Source organism: Micropterus salmoides, unplaced genomic scaffold (genome assembly GCF_014851395.1).
Source record: "Micropterus salmoides isolate LMB-PRFRI ecotype aquatic unplaced genomic scaffold, ASM1485139v1 Ms_hic_scaffold_18, whole genome shotgun sequence".
NCBI lineage: Eukaryota > Metazoa > Chordata > Actinopteri > Centrarchiformes > Centrarchidae > Micropterus > Micropterus salmoides.
In genome coordinates this window covers 24,026,518-24,046,109 of record NW_024040928.1, presented here as the reverse complement: position 1 = coordinate 24,046,109, position 19,592 = coordinate 24,026,518, and the positions used below count along the sequence as shown (strand labels likewise).

The 19,592-nt window shown below is 38.4% G+C and overlaps 1 protein-coding gene across 1 annotated transcript in view; it reads right to left on the bottom strand.

Annotated features, from left to right (window-relative positions):
* man1a1 (mannosidase, alpha, class 1A, member 1) overlaps positions 1–19,592 on the bottom strand; it is a 146,475-nt gene that overhangs the window by 16,883 nt on the left and 110,000 nt on the right. Inside the window, exons 5-7 of the mRNA XM_038727842.1 lie at positions 16,321–16,415; positions 3,347–3,470; positions 2,924–3,017 (exon numbers count right to left, since the gene is read on the bottom strand). Coding sequence (XP_038583770.1) covers positions 2,924–3,017; positions 3,347–3,470; positions 16,321–16,415 — 313 coding nt within the window. The remainder of the gene's footprint in view (positions 1–2,923; positions 3,018–3,346; positions 3,471–16,320; positions 16,416–19,592) is intronic.

The window sequence follows — 19,592 nt, the reverse complement described above, 5'->3', positions numbered from 1 at the left end:
CTGGAACTCCATAGTTCCTGGCACGATTTAGTAGGACTGCCCACTAAATATTTTAGAGAAAAGCACCACAGAAAACTGGATTTTCACTTTACAGGTGATGAGAAAATATTAACTCTTCTGTCTCTGTTGATTGTACTGGTTGCTGTTAGCTTGCTAAAACTTTTAAGGAATAGTTTTGACATTTCGGGAAATCTGCTTATTCTCCTGCGAAAAAAGATCAACAACACTTTCACTCCCTTGACAATTCCGATACCACTCTGTCTACTGGTCTATATATGTGTTATATGAGGGCTAATGTCATGAGATGGTTAGCTTAGCTTTGCATAAAGACTTAGTTCTCTAAAACTTGCTAATTTCTTGTCTGGGAGCAGTGACTTCATGGAGTCTGCTGGTGATGACATGAGCTCATTGTCTTCCAGACTGTAGCTACAGACAAGATAATGATCTTCTCATTTAACTTTCTGCAAGAAAGTAAATATTTCCCAAAAAGGTCACACTATTCCTTTAAGAATAGAATAAGAATAATTTTAAAGAGTGGCTATGTCGAAGCTTGTCGCTGCAAGTTTTTTCTGAAGTCCAATTTCTTCTCTCTAGTGGTCAAGAAACACTTAAGTCAGCTTTAAGAATGAGTTGAAATATGGATTTTCATATCCAGCCTTTCTCCTACCACTTGTCAGCATCCCTTTCAATACATCTACTCAGCTACCACTCTACTCTGATAAATAACAACTGGCATTAGGAGAAGCTTTTACCGCTGGATTCCTCTCCCAAACTATACCTTATATCACTTCTGTATTATTTCTGTCTCCATATGTTCTTCTTTGTTAACTTTTTTTCCTGAACACCCCTCAATTTCTCCTCTTCCTCAAAGTCTCACCATCATCATTACCTGTTCAACTAAATGGTTTGAAGAGTGTGATAATGGATTCAAAATTATACCGTTACCACAACCTGGCAGAAATGCAGACACGTGTGCACACTCCGATGTTAAAGATAGGAATTGGGGTGGAGTTAATGACTAAGGTGTGAGAGCAGTTGACATGACACCAGAGCCATTCAGCACCACATGTTCAGCGATGCCTCCACTGCTAGAACAATGTAAAATAATGCAATGCAATAATGTTTTGCTTCAATTACTTAATTGAAATGAAAAGAAATACTACACTTTTATGTGAAAAACTTCTAACTACAGATTAAACAAATGTTAATGTTTTAGCTTTCATTTATTGCTAGGGTTGAAAACCAGAGGGATGCAATTCAATCTTTTAAAGAAAGATAAATAAAACTGGGTGGACAGAATGAAAGTGACAAGAACATGTTAAACAAAATAATCTGAAAATAAATAAACAAAATTACTTAATTATTATATCATTTCTAGCATAATATTTTTAAATAATAATAAATAATTTCTCAATTCATTATTTAATCCAGTTTAGTCAATTAAATGTATACATCTCCATCACAATTTCCCAAAGATCAAACTGATGTATTCAAAAGGAAATCCAATTTACTGATAGAAGACGAAGAAAACCAGCTAAGATTCACATTTTAGAGGCTGGACCCAGTGAATTTTAGGCATTTTTGCTTATAAAATTACTTAAGGCATAAATTCATTATCAAAATACTTATGGATCAAGTTTGCATCAATCAACTAATTGATTCATCAATTTATAATTTCAGTTCTACTCACCGTACAAGGTTTTAATCTGGATCACAGTATAGTTAACAAAAAAAAGTCAGTGGATCTGAGATCTATTAGGAGCTCAAGACCTTGTGGTAAAGGATCATATATGTACAATTTTTGGGGGCAAGTTAAAAATAATAAACATCCTTACGATTCTGAATCTGAGCAGGAGCAAGTGAAGTCAATGAAATATCAGAATGAGAGGTGCATTCCTGGTTTAAGTCGGTACAAATTACAGGTATGGAATAGTTTTCATTGAAATGTCAGCATAAAGTCCATTGCAAGTTATTATTTGCATGCATTAGTGTTTCAGTGTCATCTTGGGAAAGAAAAGGTCTAACCTTGGTGATAATTGCAAATTATATTAATGTTTCTGATATCAGCCTCAAAGTCCAGGTTACTATTAACTCAAGGATCCCTGCCTGTGATTTTCATTTTAATGACACTGTATTTAGGTGTGAAATTGCCATCTGTTTCTCTCTCTGTTGCATCTCTATTCCTCTGTAGGAAAAATGTACAAGTGTGGCAACAGGGCAGAAAGCATTTGGCCCGATTGATATTACAGTAACAGTGATAGGCAATATTAAGCAGAAGCAGAAGTACAAACTACCAAGAAAATGACAAGCCCTAGGGTGGATCCTTGAGGCACACCCCAAGAAATATTATGCATCTCTTTAACCAGTGAAGGACCAACTTTTACTGTCAGTTATTAAGGATGGTCAATTGTATTAAAAGCATCTCTAAGGAGAATCCCAAGACATTGACAACTTAAATCCGCTTTAATGTGACTCAGTTTTGACTCAACAACTGGGTTATCTATTTCCTAGAAGAAAAGACACTGCTCATGTATTCAACATGTACAATGTACATGCTCAGCTGATGTCGAGTGACTCTCCAATTGTGTTTCTTCGTGTACAGTATGTGTTGGCTGTGTTGAGACCAGTAAATACATAGGATTAATGTGTCGCTCGCAATTCAATACACAAAGACAACGTCAAATCCAGAGTGACGCAGGTGCATTTGAGCGGCTGAACAGCGCGAACGCTAATATGGAAGGAAGATGATGGATCTAGATTTTTCATGCTTCCGTGTTGGAAAGCAGCCTGACCAGCGCATGTAGTCACTGACGGCTATGTCATTACCAAAGCAACCCATTCAGAGAGATTGGTGATGTCTGGATACACAAATCCGATCTGAACATTTGCAAACATTTGTGATAGGAGCGTGAGGAGGACTTACGTTGGCCCCACTGGCCGCTGTTGGGGTTCAGGTAGTTGGGGTACAGCCCCTGGGGTTTGTCCAGGCGATTCAGTACTTTCCGGATGTTCATTACCTAATGATCAAAGGCATAACAACAAGTAAAGCTCACTTCAAACACCGCAAGTGCATTGCACTGAAAATACAGTGCATAAAGTGATTTTATGCAACACAAGACAGAAACTGTTATAAATGTGACATAATCAATATCTGTATGATGGATAAGGTAAAATGATGAAGAGTCTGGTCTGCACTGCAGTTTTTATTCCTTCCTCATTTTTGCTTCCCTGAAAACAAGTTCACTTACATTCCTTCTAAAGTGCAACACTGCAAGTTGAAACCAAGTGAACACAGGGATTAAGTGTGAATAAAGTACTATTATCTTTTCTCATGTGTGTCTCTTACCTTCTGTGCAAATTCAGGATTCCCTGAGAGTTTGCTGAGGTGCATGAACTCCAGATGCAGGGTGCCATACTCTGCCAGGATGCTGCTGCCCCCTGATGCCCAGGGCCAGTTTCTACCAATACCACTGGACAAAGACAAAAAGCAGGGGACAGAGGTTTCCGTTTTAAAAAACAACTACAAAAAGACACATGTGTTTCATAAAAGGAGACTATTTGAAAACTGCATAATGTTTGAAAAAGTCTATGCATTTCAGTCAATTATCAGTCTTCTTTTCAGCCACATGCAGAACCACCCTAACTCTTTTTAACTTCTTACTAATACCCCAGTGCTTTGTGGACAAAAACACAACATGAGTCACATAGAAAAGCCATTCATGAGCACACAGCAAAACCTGCTTGTTTTATACTAAACTGACAGCTAAAAAGAGCCGATAAATCTTCAAAAAGTCATCTTAACACTGTTAGTGACTCAGCAGTATTACTTTAATTGTAAAGACAACTAAAAATTTTCCTGTAAATGACATGTTCTTTTTAGAAAGCCATTCATGTTCGTCCTCTTTTGCTTTTGTGGCATTTACAAATAGATTCTTAAAATGGATACCAGCTGAGTTACATTAATGACACTAAAAAAACAACTTCACACTCCATCTGTCATGTTTATTGGTGCATTCATTATATTTTTTTTTCCCCCGCACACACGACTTTGGCAGGACACCGTATCCTTGCTGGTGCCCGTCTGTCAGTCAATCAAAACCTGTTGGACCCCTCTTTCTCCCATGATGTTGCCTGCAGAGATGATAAAGCTGCGTTCGAAGGCCATTTTATTCTCAGGCCATATGCGAGTCCAATCCTGGCGTGTTTGACAAGGACAAGACCTGGCGACAGAGTGTGTGTGTGTGTGTTGGATCATTAGAGCCACTGACAGATCACTTCCAGGCCGAGGACTGATGATTCTCGTGGCAATGCTTCAAGTAACTACTCATGAATACATATTAACAATTTACTACACTGTGAAACACACACCAAGATGTCTGCACTACAGCAGCTACAAGTGGACACATGGACATGAGCTGCACACACAGGAGACATCCAGCAAATGAGAAAAAGGAGGGGAAGGAGTGTGATTGGGAGAAGTGCCATGTGCACATCTCTCTTCAAAGAGGTGGATGAACATACTAATTATCACCCCTTCAACTCATCATGCTGCACACGCTATAATTTGTTTCCCATTACACCATGGATTTAATCAAGTCAAGCAAACACAGAAAGGACCACAGCAGTATCCGGCAGCGAGCAGAGACACAGATCAGGGTCAGAGAACACAACTGGTAAGGGTAAAATCCCATCACTGAAGATCCTGATTAAGTTAGTTGTGTGTTTATTAGCTTTAGACTGATGCAGCCATTAAAATAGGACATTAAAGTCAACGATTACCTGCGCAAAGGTTTAATGTAGGCATAATCACATGGCTCACATATTACTGTTAACATAAATCCAAAATATATATTGTGTTTTAGTGTTTGAGCTACTTCCAGAAGAACACAGCATTCTTCCTTTATCTCTATCTCCATACATCTATTTATAACACTCTCACCGACACCTCAACTTCCCCTCAGTCACCTGTAGACTTGATCTGTCTATCCATCTTTTTCAATCCTTTTATCAACCCTGTGATGAACGATAAATCCCTTATCCTGGCATAAGGGGGAGGTGGGGAGGCCAAAACACACCTTTCCAACTCACCCCTGTCTACCCTGAATCCCTCCCAAAGCCCTGCTGGGAGAAACACTAAATTCCTGTTAAGGAGAACAAAACAAAAGACAGCGGGGAAAAGCTGCTGCATAAACCCAACAGACACAAACCAATGAAGAGCAGACATAAAGTATGATACTAGGGACGGATAGATGAGGGTGTTTATGGAATATATTTTATTGGGCCAGGGTGTCAGCAAGATTCAGAAAGATGAATTTAAGACTGAGATCTGTAATGCTGGCTGGAACACATAAGAATATGAAGAAGTTTTAAAAAACAAGATCTGTCAAACCCAGTCTACTTGTTTGATCACAGCTATTAAGGTTATTAAACAACTGGGGGCAAAATACGACACTGGGTTTTTACTCAAAGACATCAAAGCACTGCTCTTACAAATGAAAGTTGCTTTCATAAGCAATAAAATTCACCCTTGAGAGTCTGGTCTGGTATGATCAGTAGCTTAAGGTGACACGGAGTCAAATAACTTGATTGCATTTATCATTGACCTACAATTGTCACAAAAAGTTACACAGGCTTGCTGTGAATAATTTCAAATTCAAATGGTTTTGTCAAAGTTGGAAATAAATTAAATATTAACTGCTGGATCAGTAATGTGTCTTTTTAAAGTGTGTTTAAATTCAAAATTTGCAGTCCATAAATGCAAGAGGCTGTCTGAATTGGTTTGGCTACGGATTTTTTTCTTCTGTTAAATTGAAGAAACTAGCGAGCCATGTTGAATGGACAATGATAGTATCTGAGAAGCAATGTATCTATTAATGTGCGTTCTACACCATAGATTGCAAAACTATGGATAAATATTAATCTGTTGGCAGATTTTGTAAAGCGACTGTCTAAACAGCTCTAATGGTAACATTAGTAAATAAGTTGCATTCAAATGAATTTAAAAAATCCCTTTGAACTTCTGTCTGCGACGTCCCAATTATTCTTGTACAGTATAAACAACATCTAAGAGAGTCGAACACTCATTACTACAAAACACAAATGACAGCAGGCAGAGGCTGGTGAAGAAACCAAATGGACACTAACCAACAAACATCACTGCCTGAGAGATGAGGCTGAGTTTTAAATAGAATTAATCGATTAGTCTGGCTCCTCATTGCACTGCTTGCAGTAACAGCTCACAGTGACTGAACTGTGATTGAAATAATGAATGATTAATTCCAGTAAACCCAATTAAAACATTGTGTCAGGGAGCTGCCTCTGCTCCATTTTGGGCAAAATGAACCTGTTTCCTGAGAGGCATTCATGCCCGTTTTCTGATGGAAACTCATTGTTGTTTCAGTCACTTCCCATACTGGGATTGGAAACTGGCTTTCATCCATTGGCATACAGCACAATACAACTGTATTAGTCCATCTGATGGGAGTCCGCTGTTGTGTTTGACTACTGATGCAGATGTCCTGGTGGCCCAGATTCCAGAGCACTGTTACCAACTAGCACGTTCTACATCCCTCATCTCACATGTGATGTAATGAGACTTATAACAAGCTCTAGGCTATAAAAACATTGTTTGGTTTTGACCGCAATAATGTAGAATATACACTACTGTAATACCACACAAGTGGTTTGAGAATACATCCTTACCTTAAGCCTCCACCGCCTTCCATCCCAATTTGTAGATTTCATCTAGCAATGATATCTACTGTAAGGTGGTAATGTATTTCTCCTGTTGACTGTTTTTTGAGATCTCAGCTGGCTTAATTTTCACAACAGTCAGGGGTATGAAGATTCATATCAAAAGCTGGCTGGATAAAAAGTCTCAGTTTGATGAATTCAATTCACTATAAGGAGGCAGAGAGAGGAGTCTCACTCATCATCATCACATGCTGATGAATCAGGCTTTATACCAAACACACTGAAAAACATTCAGTAATTCTCTTTGCAAACTAGATTGGATACGTTAATTAAATGTTACTGTGACCTAGAACTAAAGGACTTTTTAGAGATTACGCTAAGCTTAGAACAATGTATCAGAGCTGATATTACACTTTCATTAAAAGATCAGACAGCATCATGCACCTCTGACAAGACTGATATGATGCAGTTTGTTTGGCTAATAGGAGTCCATGCTAATAGATTTTAATTAAATTGCAAAGCCTAAGTTTCATTCTGTTTGACATTACATTAACATTACTTTGACATCAAGACAACTGGGCAAAAACTCCATCTACTGAGGAAGAAGATACAAGATTGTTCTGTCAACGTTTCCGAGGTCAAGAATTAACTCAATCTCTACAGCTGTCAAATTTCTATGTTTGTAAAAGCTACCTAACACTACCTAAGAGCTAAAGTGGGATGCAAGACAGTTGAGCTAGTTGTTGTAAAGAGACCTACAGTTTAAAAACACTGGGGCATCTGATTACCATCAGGAGACACAGCTGACAAGTTAACATGTGCATCTCTGTCACAGTTGGACGACTCAACAATTTAAGTGAAAATGTCCATCGAGATAATCTGACATCACATGCTTTCTCTACATCGTGCAGCCTTGCTGTCCAGCCAAAAGAAATAAAACCAAGGGGCGCATGCAACAAATATGGATCCAAAGCCTCGACCTAAAAAGAAAACTAGGTCATACAGATTGATGCCACTCTGAATTATGAGGGTTTGCATCTGGACAACAGATTCCAGTCCTCTTGGTGTCTTGTCGATCTTGTTTGTACTGTCTTGGCTGTCCAATCTTCTTATTATTCAACCTCTCACACCCGTAGCCATTTCTTGGCCAGCTGTGAAATGACAAATCGTAGTCGGCTAGTTTTATACCCTCCAGTCCATTTTGCAGTGCCAACAACAGTGATTTTAATTCTGTGGTGCCAAGCAGTAACCTGGAAAAACAGAAAAGCCATTCCATCTCCATAAATTACCATGTCACACTAGGAAGTGCCCTTTCACGCTCCTCTAGTATTATGTTAGAAAGCACTCCTCCAATTCATTTGTTCTGTGTGTTTGGAGGAAGCCTATATTTTGGCCCAATTTTTTGTTCCTTATGCCAACCCTTTCACTGCCCTCCTGCTCATGCATGCCCTGACCTCAGTTGTCCTCCTGTTTTCTTCCCTCAACATTTCTTCCTCACTGTCTTAAAAGCTATTGTACTTCTCCTCCTCCGGGCACAGAGAAAATGTGAATTGCGATAGATTCACAGTTAGCAACTTAATTAGTGGCCTTAAATCATGGCTGCCTTCCACTGCCTTAGGTTACTGCCGAGGAGAGCTGCACTGAGAGCAAGTGTGTGAATGTGTGTGTGTTTTCTTTGAAAAAAAAGAAACATCTCTGGATACTCTGAAAGCCAGACTTTTCTTTGTTGTTAAAAAGTGCCTCAGGGCAGTGAGACAGTGTTACTACAAATACCATGATTGCGTGTCTGCTGTGTGTACATGGGGTGTACTCGTAACTGCGGCCATGGTAAGAACACCTTTACAGAAATAGCAGTACAGAAACTCTCTAAGTACAGAAGCTCTACAACTCATCATCAATTGCTACCAACACTTTTTAACAACTTTTTCTAAATCCACTCTCATAATCTTAAAATGACCTAATCTGAACACATCAGCAGGAAGAAACAGAATTACACCAATGTAGTTAAAATTGTTCTACAGTTAACTACCAAAACAGCAACATGAAGTGCCCCAATAATAACATTTTCTAAATGTGTGGAAGTCTGTTGGTGGGATGCAAGACTGGTCCTCTGCAAAAAATTCCACCATTATGTGTTTTGCTAAGGGTGTAGCCCAGAGGTTCTGAAACTTTGTCGCATCAAAGACCCCTAAACTGACACAAATTAGACCACGGAGCCCCATTTGATAAGATTTTGTCCCAGGGTCCCCCATGTGATAGGATTTTTGTTTTAGATGTTTTATTACAGAAATTGTTTGAAACCCATAACCGAAATAGTCACACATTCCATCATTGTGTTACTTATGGATGGAATAATAACGATAATAAATTATACCCCCTTCTGCTGGGGACCCCCTGGAACCCCCTCAAGGACTCCTTGGGGTCCACGGACCCCACTTTGAGAACCACTGGTGCAGACAACACTGTCTCAGCAAACAAAACATATAACTGGTATAAGTGAAATAATAACAGTATATCTGAATGTTTTCCACACCTTTCAGTGACTACCATGTTGAACAAATGCAGGACTTGTGTCCCTTGAATTAGAGCAGTGGTATCCTGGGAGTGAGATTACTCTCCCATTAGGAAAGAAACATGCCACCATCATCATTCTGAGTATTTCTCTAGATATTTGATACTGTCATTCCACATTTCTAACTTTTCTGCTGCTGATATGCTGATGACTTTACTTTCTACTTTTTAATGTCCTGTTAGGCACAAATTTAGTATTCTACTGCTGCACTTTAAAGTAGCTGTAAATGAAAATACAAACCAGCTGCCTTAAATGTTAATAAACTGTCATCAGTCTCTTGACTAAGCACAGAGTTTCTACACATCCACTAGAGTTAACAAGTTAATTTCCCTATCACACCTAAAAGAAAAGGCTCCATGACAGAGTGGCACTTCACAGGGTCACCCAGTGTGACAACCTCAGCCGGCTGTACTAATAGAGCCATTCTCCATCTAGGCCTATTAATCAAACACCAAGACCCCAAGAGCTCAGGATTGATTGCTACAGCCTGAGAGCTTGTAGCTGAAGGAGCAAATCTGCCCCAAACTGGCTTTTCTTTTTTATATTTTCTTCTATGAGATAAGAAAAGAGAGCAGGGGGCAACAGAGTAAGCTTTAAGTTTGCAGCATCATTAAGACAATGACATTGCTTTTAGCTGCAATTTGGCTAGAAAGCAGATACTTTCTTTGAGTTATTACATTCTGTAGAGGTGGGTGATTGCAGGCAGCAAACTTAGAAATGTATATATAATAGTGTTTCTGGATTTTGTGAGACTACGGTGGGTGGACCTCGACCCCCTAGGGGGGTCCGGGGGCATGCCCCCTCTCAGAAGAAAATTGTGTACATTTTAAAGTTAAATGCTTTAATTTTGTGCACTTTAAAAGCAAATTAAAGAGGCAAGATCGAGCACATTGTATAGCTATAAATGGTAATGGAACAGCAATAAAGTCAAAACATTTATTTAATGTTTTTCCAGTAACCTCGAATCAAAGAATAATTAGTAAATAATTTCTTTTCTTTTTTTTTAACTTTCAAATCGACAGATGTAACACATGTTTTATACTTAGTGTGAATATAATGCAATTAATCTTATTCCCATACTGTATATACATTGTGTTAACACCTTATTCTGAAAACCGGATGTAGTCACATATGTATGCTCACACTATATTCACTAAGTCTGACACAACTTGATAAATTACATTGTATATGGTTCTCTTGTCGCGTACAATGAAGACTTCATAGCCTCTCTTCAGGTAAGACTCTCATACTGCAACACTTGTCATTGTAAAGTAAGAAAATACAGAATAAAGTCCCTAACCCTGCCTGTCAGCTGCTCCGTTTCAGCACATTTAGCATCAAGGCTCAAATACGTGTGCACTCCAAATTTATGTGCAGCTAGCTTAATCGCGTGCCAGTGGATCCACTCAAAGCCGTTCCTTAACATTACCACAGTTACCTCAAACGAAAAGTGGTTGCGTCAAGTCGGGCGAGCTTACAGCAACAGTGCAAAACACAATGTTAGAGGGCTTTAATATTATCATGATAAGTGTAAAAATATTTTCAGTTCATTTTGAAACTACGGTGGAAAAAATTAGACTGTGGCGGGCTGCCATAGTCTCGTTATTTAATGGGAAACACTGCATGTAGCACTTTATTTCTCTGTGAGAGTAAAGTGTGAATGAGACAATAAGAGCTCTTATCCAAGTGGAGCCATCAACTTTCTTTGTCATTTGTAATTTTAAGCAAACGTTTTCTGTTTGCATGGTGCAAATAAAATGCATTGTTCAAACTACTTTTTATCAATTAGAAGAAAATGTAATTGCGCATATGTTTTTTGTGAGAGTGTGCGTGCGTGTGGGAGGGATACAATCATCCCCCATGATGCATGTAGAGAGGAATGAGTAGCTAATTTCAGGGCGGAGCTTAGCTCCAGAAACCTCAACCCAATACACACACATACATTCACACAATGCCTCATCCCATTAAGGCCAGTCAGTATGCAGTGCAGTGGGAGTGATTTGCAGGAGCTTTATCAGTCTGAATGTTAATAGAAGAGCTATGGGACATACTGGCTGAAGCAGATAAAGACTATGTGTGTGTGTTTGTGTGAAAAAGTATGAGAGAAAGAAAGTGTCAGAGGAAATAGGGGAAGAAGTTGGTTAGCAAAGTGCTGCTATGGCTTCCACTGCTACAGCACAGCAACTTAATATTGTAGGTAGCCACACGTGTACATACAGTATGGGTACAAAAGACTGTGTGAAGGCTAGTGATCTGTTATAAGTAGGATTTCCATTATTGCTCCGTTTTACGTACTTGATATTTCCATTACTTTATTATTTATAAGTTGGCGCAATTATGAGGTCAAAATATTTTTATTTACACTTGTGTTGATGTTTTTAAGGATAAATGATCTGATTTCATCTCCAGCTGGGCTGAAAAGTATCCAATGTGTGAAATTATTCTTTTTACTAAATAAAGTGACACAGTTAAGTGTAAGTCCCCCAATTATTGCCCGATTTTGCCAACACCCTTCTCTTTTCTGGCTTACAATTTAATTATTCATGACATCACTTACAAACAACGCAGAGAAATCAACAGATCTTTGATAATATTGGCTGATTATTCTCTGTTAATGCCTACTTTTTGATTTAAAACTGATTAACATTATTCAGAGCTTCGTCTAATCCAAAGCTTTTCATCTAAACCGCAAACATCTTTTGACTGAATGTACAATTAAATGTTTCCTCACCAACTGTTGTACGCTTCGTGAATTAAATGTTTCCTCACCAACTGTTGTAGGCTTCATGAATGTGCCACATGTCTTTGATAAACATTTGAAAGTAGAAGCTGTTGTTAGGGATTAAAAGGAGATGAGACAAAAATCAAAACGTGAATGTTTGATAGTATTCAGTCGATAGAATATTTCATCATCTCGAGATGTAATTCTTTTACTCCAATTATCAAAACTAAATTTAGGGACAACTGTTCCTCTGTCCATGTGAGTCTGTGGCAGATCTATTGGACAAATCGATCAGATCTTAGCAGCATTTTCCGCTCAGTTAGTGGCAATCAATGGCTTTATGTACAGAGGGGGAGAGAGACAGAGAGAAAGTGAGGGTCCAGCCTCTGATCCTCTATGAAGTACTGTACCCCTGATTTATCAGACCTCGCAAGTGGTCAAATTTGGGCTGTTTAAAGTGTCTCCTGAAGATAAATCAACCGCACATCAAGATGAGATTTCCCACTGATGAACAATTCTATGAAGATGTCTTTTGAAATTACATCATCACCAATTCACACTGTTTCCATAAACATATATGTTGCTTTATCCTGGTTTGTTACTGGGCTTTCATCGATGAGCAGTCTCATGAGCAGAATGCCTTATTAGTGCATGAAGTCCAGAACAGACCTTGTTACCAGTCCACTTTAAGTTGATTCAAGTACTTAAGATAAATCATTTGGCCTGAGCTGTTTTTACAATTACTGAAAATCCTCCAGTGATTTAACTTTTCACTTTGCTGCAGTGACGTATGGGACCAGTGACGTCACCATTGGGTGTGGTTACAGGTGCAAAAAGCACATTTTTTATCACACTAAACCACACCTACTAGTGATGTTTTGTGTGGTCTGCTTTTAACAGATAAACCTGGTGTTACTCTTTAGAGATCCAATAAGCCAGCAAAATAACCAGATTTAAATAAGCAACAATCATTTGGTTTCCATAATACTCACAAACAAGTATGTAGTGAAACCAACTGGGTCTTCTGGGCCTCTTGAAGCAGTCTGTACTTACTTACTAGCAGATAAGTCCCTTCAGATGATGTTACAGTGCGCTGCGTTCACTACAATGTTTTCATTTTTAGAGATGACATAAAAACATGTAGAAAATGACAACAAAAACTCATTTTGTTTAACTTGAGACTCATATTAATTTGTCTGGACAAACTGCAAACCCATGGCTTCAGTGGAAAAAGTAGCTAAGACAGGAAATAGCATTTATCTTGTTCTCTGAAATTAACACAGAGCAAGTGAGCAAACGAGGTTTACTTTGTGTAGAAGCGATAACACGTTTTAAACTGTGGCCTTGTTTCTTATGGTCCCTCTTGGGCTTTTTAGATGGCTGCAGGGTAGAGCGATGAAAAACTGCAGGGAGGGAATAAAGAGAACAAGCCCATGGAGTGCAGTGGACCTACAATACGATGCCCTGAAACAGAAGGACGATAGTAGGTCATTCAAGGCAAGATGGATGGACTGAGGAAGGACAGAGAGGGAATACAGGAAGAGTGGGATGTGGAAAAAAAGAAGAAAGAAATTGAGGGTAAGAGAGAGAGAGATGGGGAGCAATAGGGATGAAGGGAGAACTGATAATTGGGCCTCATTTGCAAGTGAGTCTGCGTGTTTTACAGATTTTTTTTCTGCTTCAATCTGGGTCAAGGTTATGTAGGCAGTCTAACAGCTCCTAACTACACTGCTTTAGAAGTACCTCACTGATGTTTCCTCTCAACTACTCATTTATGAGAACTTTTTATCTGTTTCTGTCAGCCTCTCCCCAGATTCTCTGTCTAACCTGCACCAAGGGAATAAAATATATACAAACTGGGAGACTTTGAAAAGATAGGAAGAGTGTTGGTCTATCCTACAATCTAAACAGATCATTCATAACTGCCATTGAAAGTTTTTTTGATTTCTGAATGGTGCATTGATATTAAGATAAAATAATTTTACATAAATAACAGCAATACAATCGTTTTCATGTTAACACATCAGTACAGCAATACACAGGTTATTGGTCTGTGTCTCCTTGTATTGCTGTCTAAGTTCTTTACATTTGCATTGATAATGATAATAGGAGGTTTGTAATGTATAGCACTGAAGACACACCTGAAAACAATGAAATAACTCAAACAGCCTAATTTTCAAAGGCATAAAAAGGTCCTATCATGTATGTGATATATAACAAAAAATAAATTACTATCCTATAAATTACACATTTGATTAAGATTTGCCCCTCAGTTTAGGTTCTTCTTATCTAATACTAGTGATTATCCGGCATATCATTTGAGAAAGACAACAAACAAAAAATATCCTGAAAGCAAAAACTACCTGAAAGCTAAAATAACATCAGTTGGTTTCTGGAGCACTATGAGTACAATGCACTCTTATACCATCCTTGCTCATGTTTCCTCATTTGCATTTTTCTGTATGAATGCTCTCTTTCATGAAGCTGGGGAGTTACTGTTCCAGTCCACCATACTGTAAAGCCCATACATATACACTGATGCATGTCTAATCCACCAATTTAGGCACACTAAAAATAAAATCAGTACATGGAATTGAAAAGCATGCAGTTCAACAAATTACAGGTTTTTTATTGATATGTTCCTGAGTGTCGCATACAAGAAAATAGAAATAGGAGTTCAAGTGCCCTGCTGTGGTGCTACTGTAATGTGTGCATAGGAATATGTGTGTGTGTGTGTGTGTGTGTGTGTGTGTGTGTGTGTGTGTGTGTGTGTGTGTGTGTAGTGTGTGTAAGCTATCATAGCTCAGTCATGCAGGTAAAGTCATCATCACCAGCAATCTGCTCATGCCTCTGGGGGATCACGCACACACATACATGTGCATGCACATGAATACACACACGCACACACACAGTCTCTCCTGGGGTGTTTCTCATTCCACAGAGGAGGATAAAGGGAGGGGCAGAGTCCATTCACCCATATAGACAGAAAGAAAATTAATTTGTCACAGCACGTTTATCGTCAGGACAACCTGCCTTTTAATTAACGGCTGACAAACAGCACAGTGTCGAGTCTCTCTCTGGAGAAAGAGAGATAAAAAGAAAATGGAGGGGGGGAAAGTGCTTCCTTTTTCCACTTGTGATTGACAGAGGAACTGGAGTGTGAGAACGGTAGACTTTTGAACGTTCTTCATGGTTCCAATGTTTTTGGAGACAGATGACATTTCTATATTTCAGATCCTAAAAGGTGAGACTGCATTGCTATCTCAGTTTAGAAAAATTATTATTATGTAACAGAATTATGAGTAATTTGTATTTTATTGTGTTGTGCTTTGAAAATGAAATATAAAAATATATGTTTTTATTGTGCTGTGTGTGCACTTAAATAATTAAATGCTATGTTAAATAGCTGAGGTATGGATTAGTTTATGCACCTAAAACTTTAGTAGTTAGGAGCTTGGATACGAATTCACGCTCTCTGACAATTTATAGATGTTATTAGAAACATAATGACAAAAATCCTAAGTTTGCAGCTCTTATTTGTTGTACGATTGATAATTTACTTCTCACTTTATTGCTAATTTACTTTCAGGTTTCTCAATGTATATCTGCCTAATAAAGGTTAATAAACACATTTGATAAATAACTGACTGCAATGTGATTTAGTAATGTAACTGCAGCAGTCTTTTTTTCTTCTCAGCATTTCATTTCCTGTCATGTCCTTCAATTCATTAATACAAATCCATGTTTTCATAATATATAGTACTTTTTACATTTTATTGCCAAATTACTGCAGATATAAATTAAGAAATATATCATCATAACGATGAATCTTATCCAACATATTAGTGTTGGAGGATCTGTAAGACAAGGACAAACTGGCTTTTTATTTCCGTCGTTAACTTGCGTGTGTTTCTGCACGTCTGCAAACCCAGAGGCAGCCCCTTCATAGTGTGTCACAGTGTATTAATAAAGGCTGGCTGTGGCCTATGACCTTGTCAAAGTACTCATAAACTTTTGGTTTGTCTTTTGAGTGGTAGTTTAGTTTCATGGCCAGCCGCTGGCATATAGTGCTGGATGAAAAACCAAACAGCTCCTGTCTGACAACTCTGCTCTGTCATGTAAAACTAAAACATCTCAGCTCCGTGTGTGAGAGCGAACAGAGAGAGAGAGAGAGAGCGCTTGTGTTCGCCCCGGCTCACATCAAGCCTCAGACCAAAGAGCTCTTTAAAGTATCAAACCACAAATACAGACCTGCTGCCTCAAATACCACCCGAGTGGACTGCTGTGAGAGAAAGAGCGTGTGTGTGTGTGTGTGTGTGTGTGTGTGTGTTACCTCTTGAGGTTAAGCAGAGCCCAGGGGATGCCGGTAGGCGTTTTGAAGGCTGGCAGCAGCTTTTCACCCAGCTCCACTGCTTTCCTACGGAATACCTGACAAAATAAGAAAGCATCTCATTATAAGACGTTTCTCCGTGGATGAAAGAGGAATTCACATCTCAACCATCCCTTAAGAAAGACCCAAAGCAACGGCTGTAACCCCCAAAAAAGAAAAAAAAAATCACTGTCTACAGCACACAATAAGCATTTTTACACAGCAACAACATTCAGCATCAGACCCGTTAGACAAGGAAAGTTTGGTTGTTATTTAACCATGTAAACAACGAGACAATGTTAACCTTAGTTTAACTTGATAAGTATTGGTCCAAAACTCCAAAAACATTCAGTTTACTTTCATAAAAGGACAATTTTGCTTGAACAAATGACTAAAATGATTATCAAAATAATTGCTAATTATTTTTCTGTCAGCCAACTAATCAACTGACTAATTGTTGCAGCTCTAAATTGTTGTCAACTGCAGGTATAATTATATTGCCTGAATATTCTGTTGTTTTCGAACTAAAGAAAGTGACACACAGAAACAAATTCACATCATGTCAGCTTTGTACACCATGCGAGAAATTGAAGCATTTTCTTAAATATGTGTACTAGTCTTTGAAAAATGTTTTAAAATAACTACGAGGAGCAGTAGCACCAGCCAAGCCACAGCACCAGGGGACAAAGTCTGGTTTGAAGGTCAGGGCTTTCATCCAGGGCAACGTGTGACAAGGACATCTACACAACAACAGTCAAAACTCACTGAATTCATAGGTCAAACTCTTTAGAAAGCTTGATTTTCTTTGCAAATATTGTCCCATAAAGTCATCTTTAATACTGACTTCTTAAATTCTAAACTCTCCTCTTATAGATTTGTCAAGACAAACAAAAAAGTTTATAGCTTGCACCTGGAGCTCTTTTTTATCCCTTTATTCCCAGCTTTCCCCATTTCCCGTCTCCTTCCCTTTGTCCGTGTAATCTTTTGCCAAAGTTGTTCCCTGGCTGCCTTATTGTTGCTTGAAGCCACATTGTTGTTTTTCCCATATGTACTTTGAGGAAAATTACAGAGATTCTTCACCCCATTTAGGTTTTTTTGGAAGCTCACTTGCACTATGCAAAGATGCAATTATAAGGTAGCTTCCAGTAAAACTATTCCAAAAGGGCTCAACACTAACAAATAATAATGTACTGAGATGTTAAATCTGGACTTGAAGAAGAACATACACAGAATATTTCCAAAAGGCTCAACGTTAACAGTTGAAGACCAGTTTAAATGCTACAACAGAATGGATTTCGGACTACTTTGGCACTGAAAATAGACAAGTCTGGAAGAATAAGCCTACATTTTGGTGTACATGACTAATTGTGGAAACTAAATGGGCAGAATGATTAAACTATGCACATACAAAACATCCAGCAGCTTTTCACCTTTATACATTCAGAGTATTCACGCATCACAAGCTTCTAACTGACTGGCTAAAGAAAGTTCTTTATAGTAAGATATACAACACTGTCTCTATCTTTGCTGCTAACGAAAAAATCACTGAGGAAAGAAATGCTTTAATGATTCTCCGCACTACAGAGGGGAAAAAAGTATACTTAAGTAAAATACAAACTTGTTCTAAACAGCAGTGAGTCAGTCCTCCATCCAGAGAAAGCTTGACTCACTAATGTTTGATGTTTTACTTTTCTTTCATTCCTTTGGTATTTTTTCAGAATACAACAGCACAGGCTGAGCAAACACATGCATGTGTTGTGTACTTCAGTGTACTGACATCAATTTACCCAGTTTTGGAGTAGTGAAGTGCTTTTTTTTCCTAAAGTTACCCTCTATTCCACTTTTAACCACCAGTGTGTGCAGAGTGCTGGTGTTGCTTTAAATAACTTCATGAATATTCAACTGAAAAACAAGAGCAAAAAGAGCAAATAAACCTGGATCTGGGGCTGTTATAAAAGTGGGTGAATAGGTTTCTAGGGCCTGAATAAAACTGGGTGATGATGTCCTATAAAAGTGAATTTCCGGTAAGTCGTCATGTTTTTTAAAAACCTTTTTCAAACCAGTCATGTCATTGGTTGTTATTGCAAAAGAAATGTTTTCCTCAGCTACAAGTACAGTCCAAGCTTTTGTGTCAGCATATCTGACTGGACAGCTTTGCAGCCGTGTTAGCCGAGGGGTTATGGTGTCTCTAAGGTATCTGATTTTGTTGGCTGTAAAAGTAAAGTACTTCCATAGTTGGCTCTTGGCACAGGTTTAGTCAAGCAGTTAACACAGAATGGGATTTTGCCCAAGACATGGTGGACTGTTTGACACTGCTGCCAAGGATTCAGCAGCTTGACCCGAAATGCTGCCCACTGAGAAGAGTGACAATGTCTGTTTCAGTTTTTCTGTTCACTAGTGCAATTTGACCCTTGATGTAGAACGGAGTGCTTCTGTGGCACCAATTTAGTCCATCAGAAATGGCAAAAATAAAAGCAGAAATGTATTAAATTTGACAAATAAAATACTAAACAGAAATAGCCTGTTCTACAAAACATAAGATGAAAGATAAGTACAAACATTATCAAAGTATTTTGGAAGCAGTGGTATGACATCAAGCTTCATGAATGAGGAAACAAGTTCACTTGTTTAAGGAAGGACATCATTTACATCCACAGGGCAATTAAAACATCTGAGGAAGGCGTAGAGCGCTGGAAAGTGCACACCCATAAACAACGTCTGCATCCAGAATGTAAATGCAGGAAACCAAGCACAACTTCTCCACACTGTTTTCCTGCATTCTCAAAAACCTTTTTCAATAGTGCTTGATTTACTGCATTTGCAAATCAAACATAGCTCTGATCTGACACAGCTGACAAACTTTGAATCTGATCAGGTTTGCATAAGGCAGTCTTATTTAAATGTTCTGTTGCAACTACTGTGCACCACCTAACAAAAGGGAGAGAGCACAAAAACACTGTTGAATTATGCAATTTAATTACACGGGATCGTTATTACTCCAAATATAGAGATGGTTAAAATATAGTAAAACGGCAGGTAACGCAACCAAAGCTGGTGTGTGGTCACCAACCTCATAACCAATTCTAAAATTTACTTTATATAAAGTATTGATAAAGTTTTCAAAGTCAAACAACACTCCATTATTCTTTTTTCAGTGTAGTAATATCTTCCATATACACGCACACAGAGGTGTTACATTAGCATACACTGTGTCAGAAAGCTAGAAGCTCTGATCC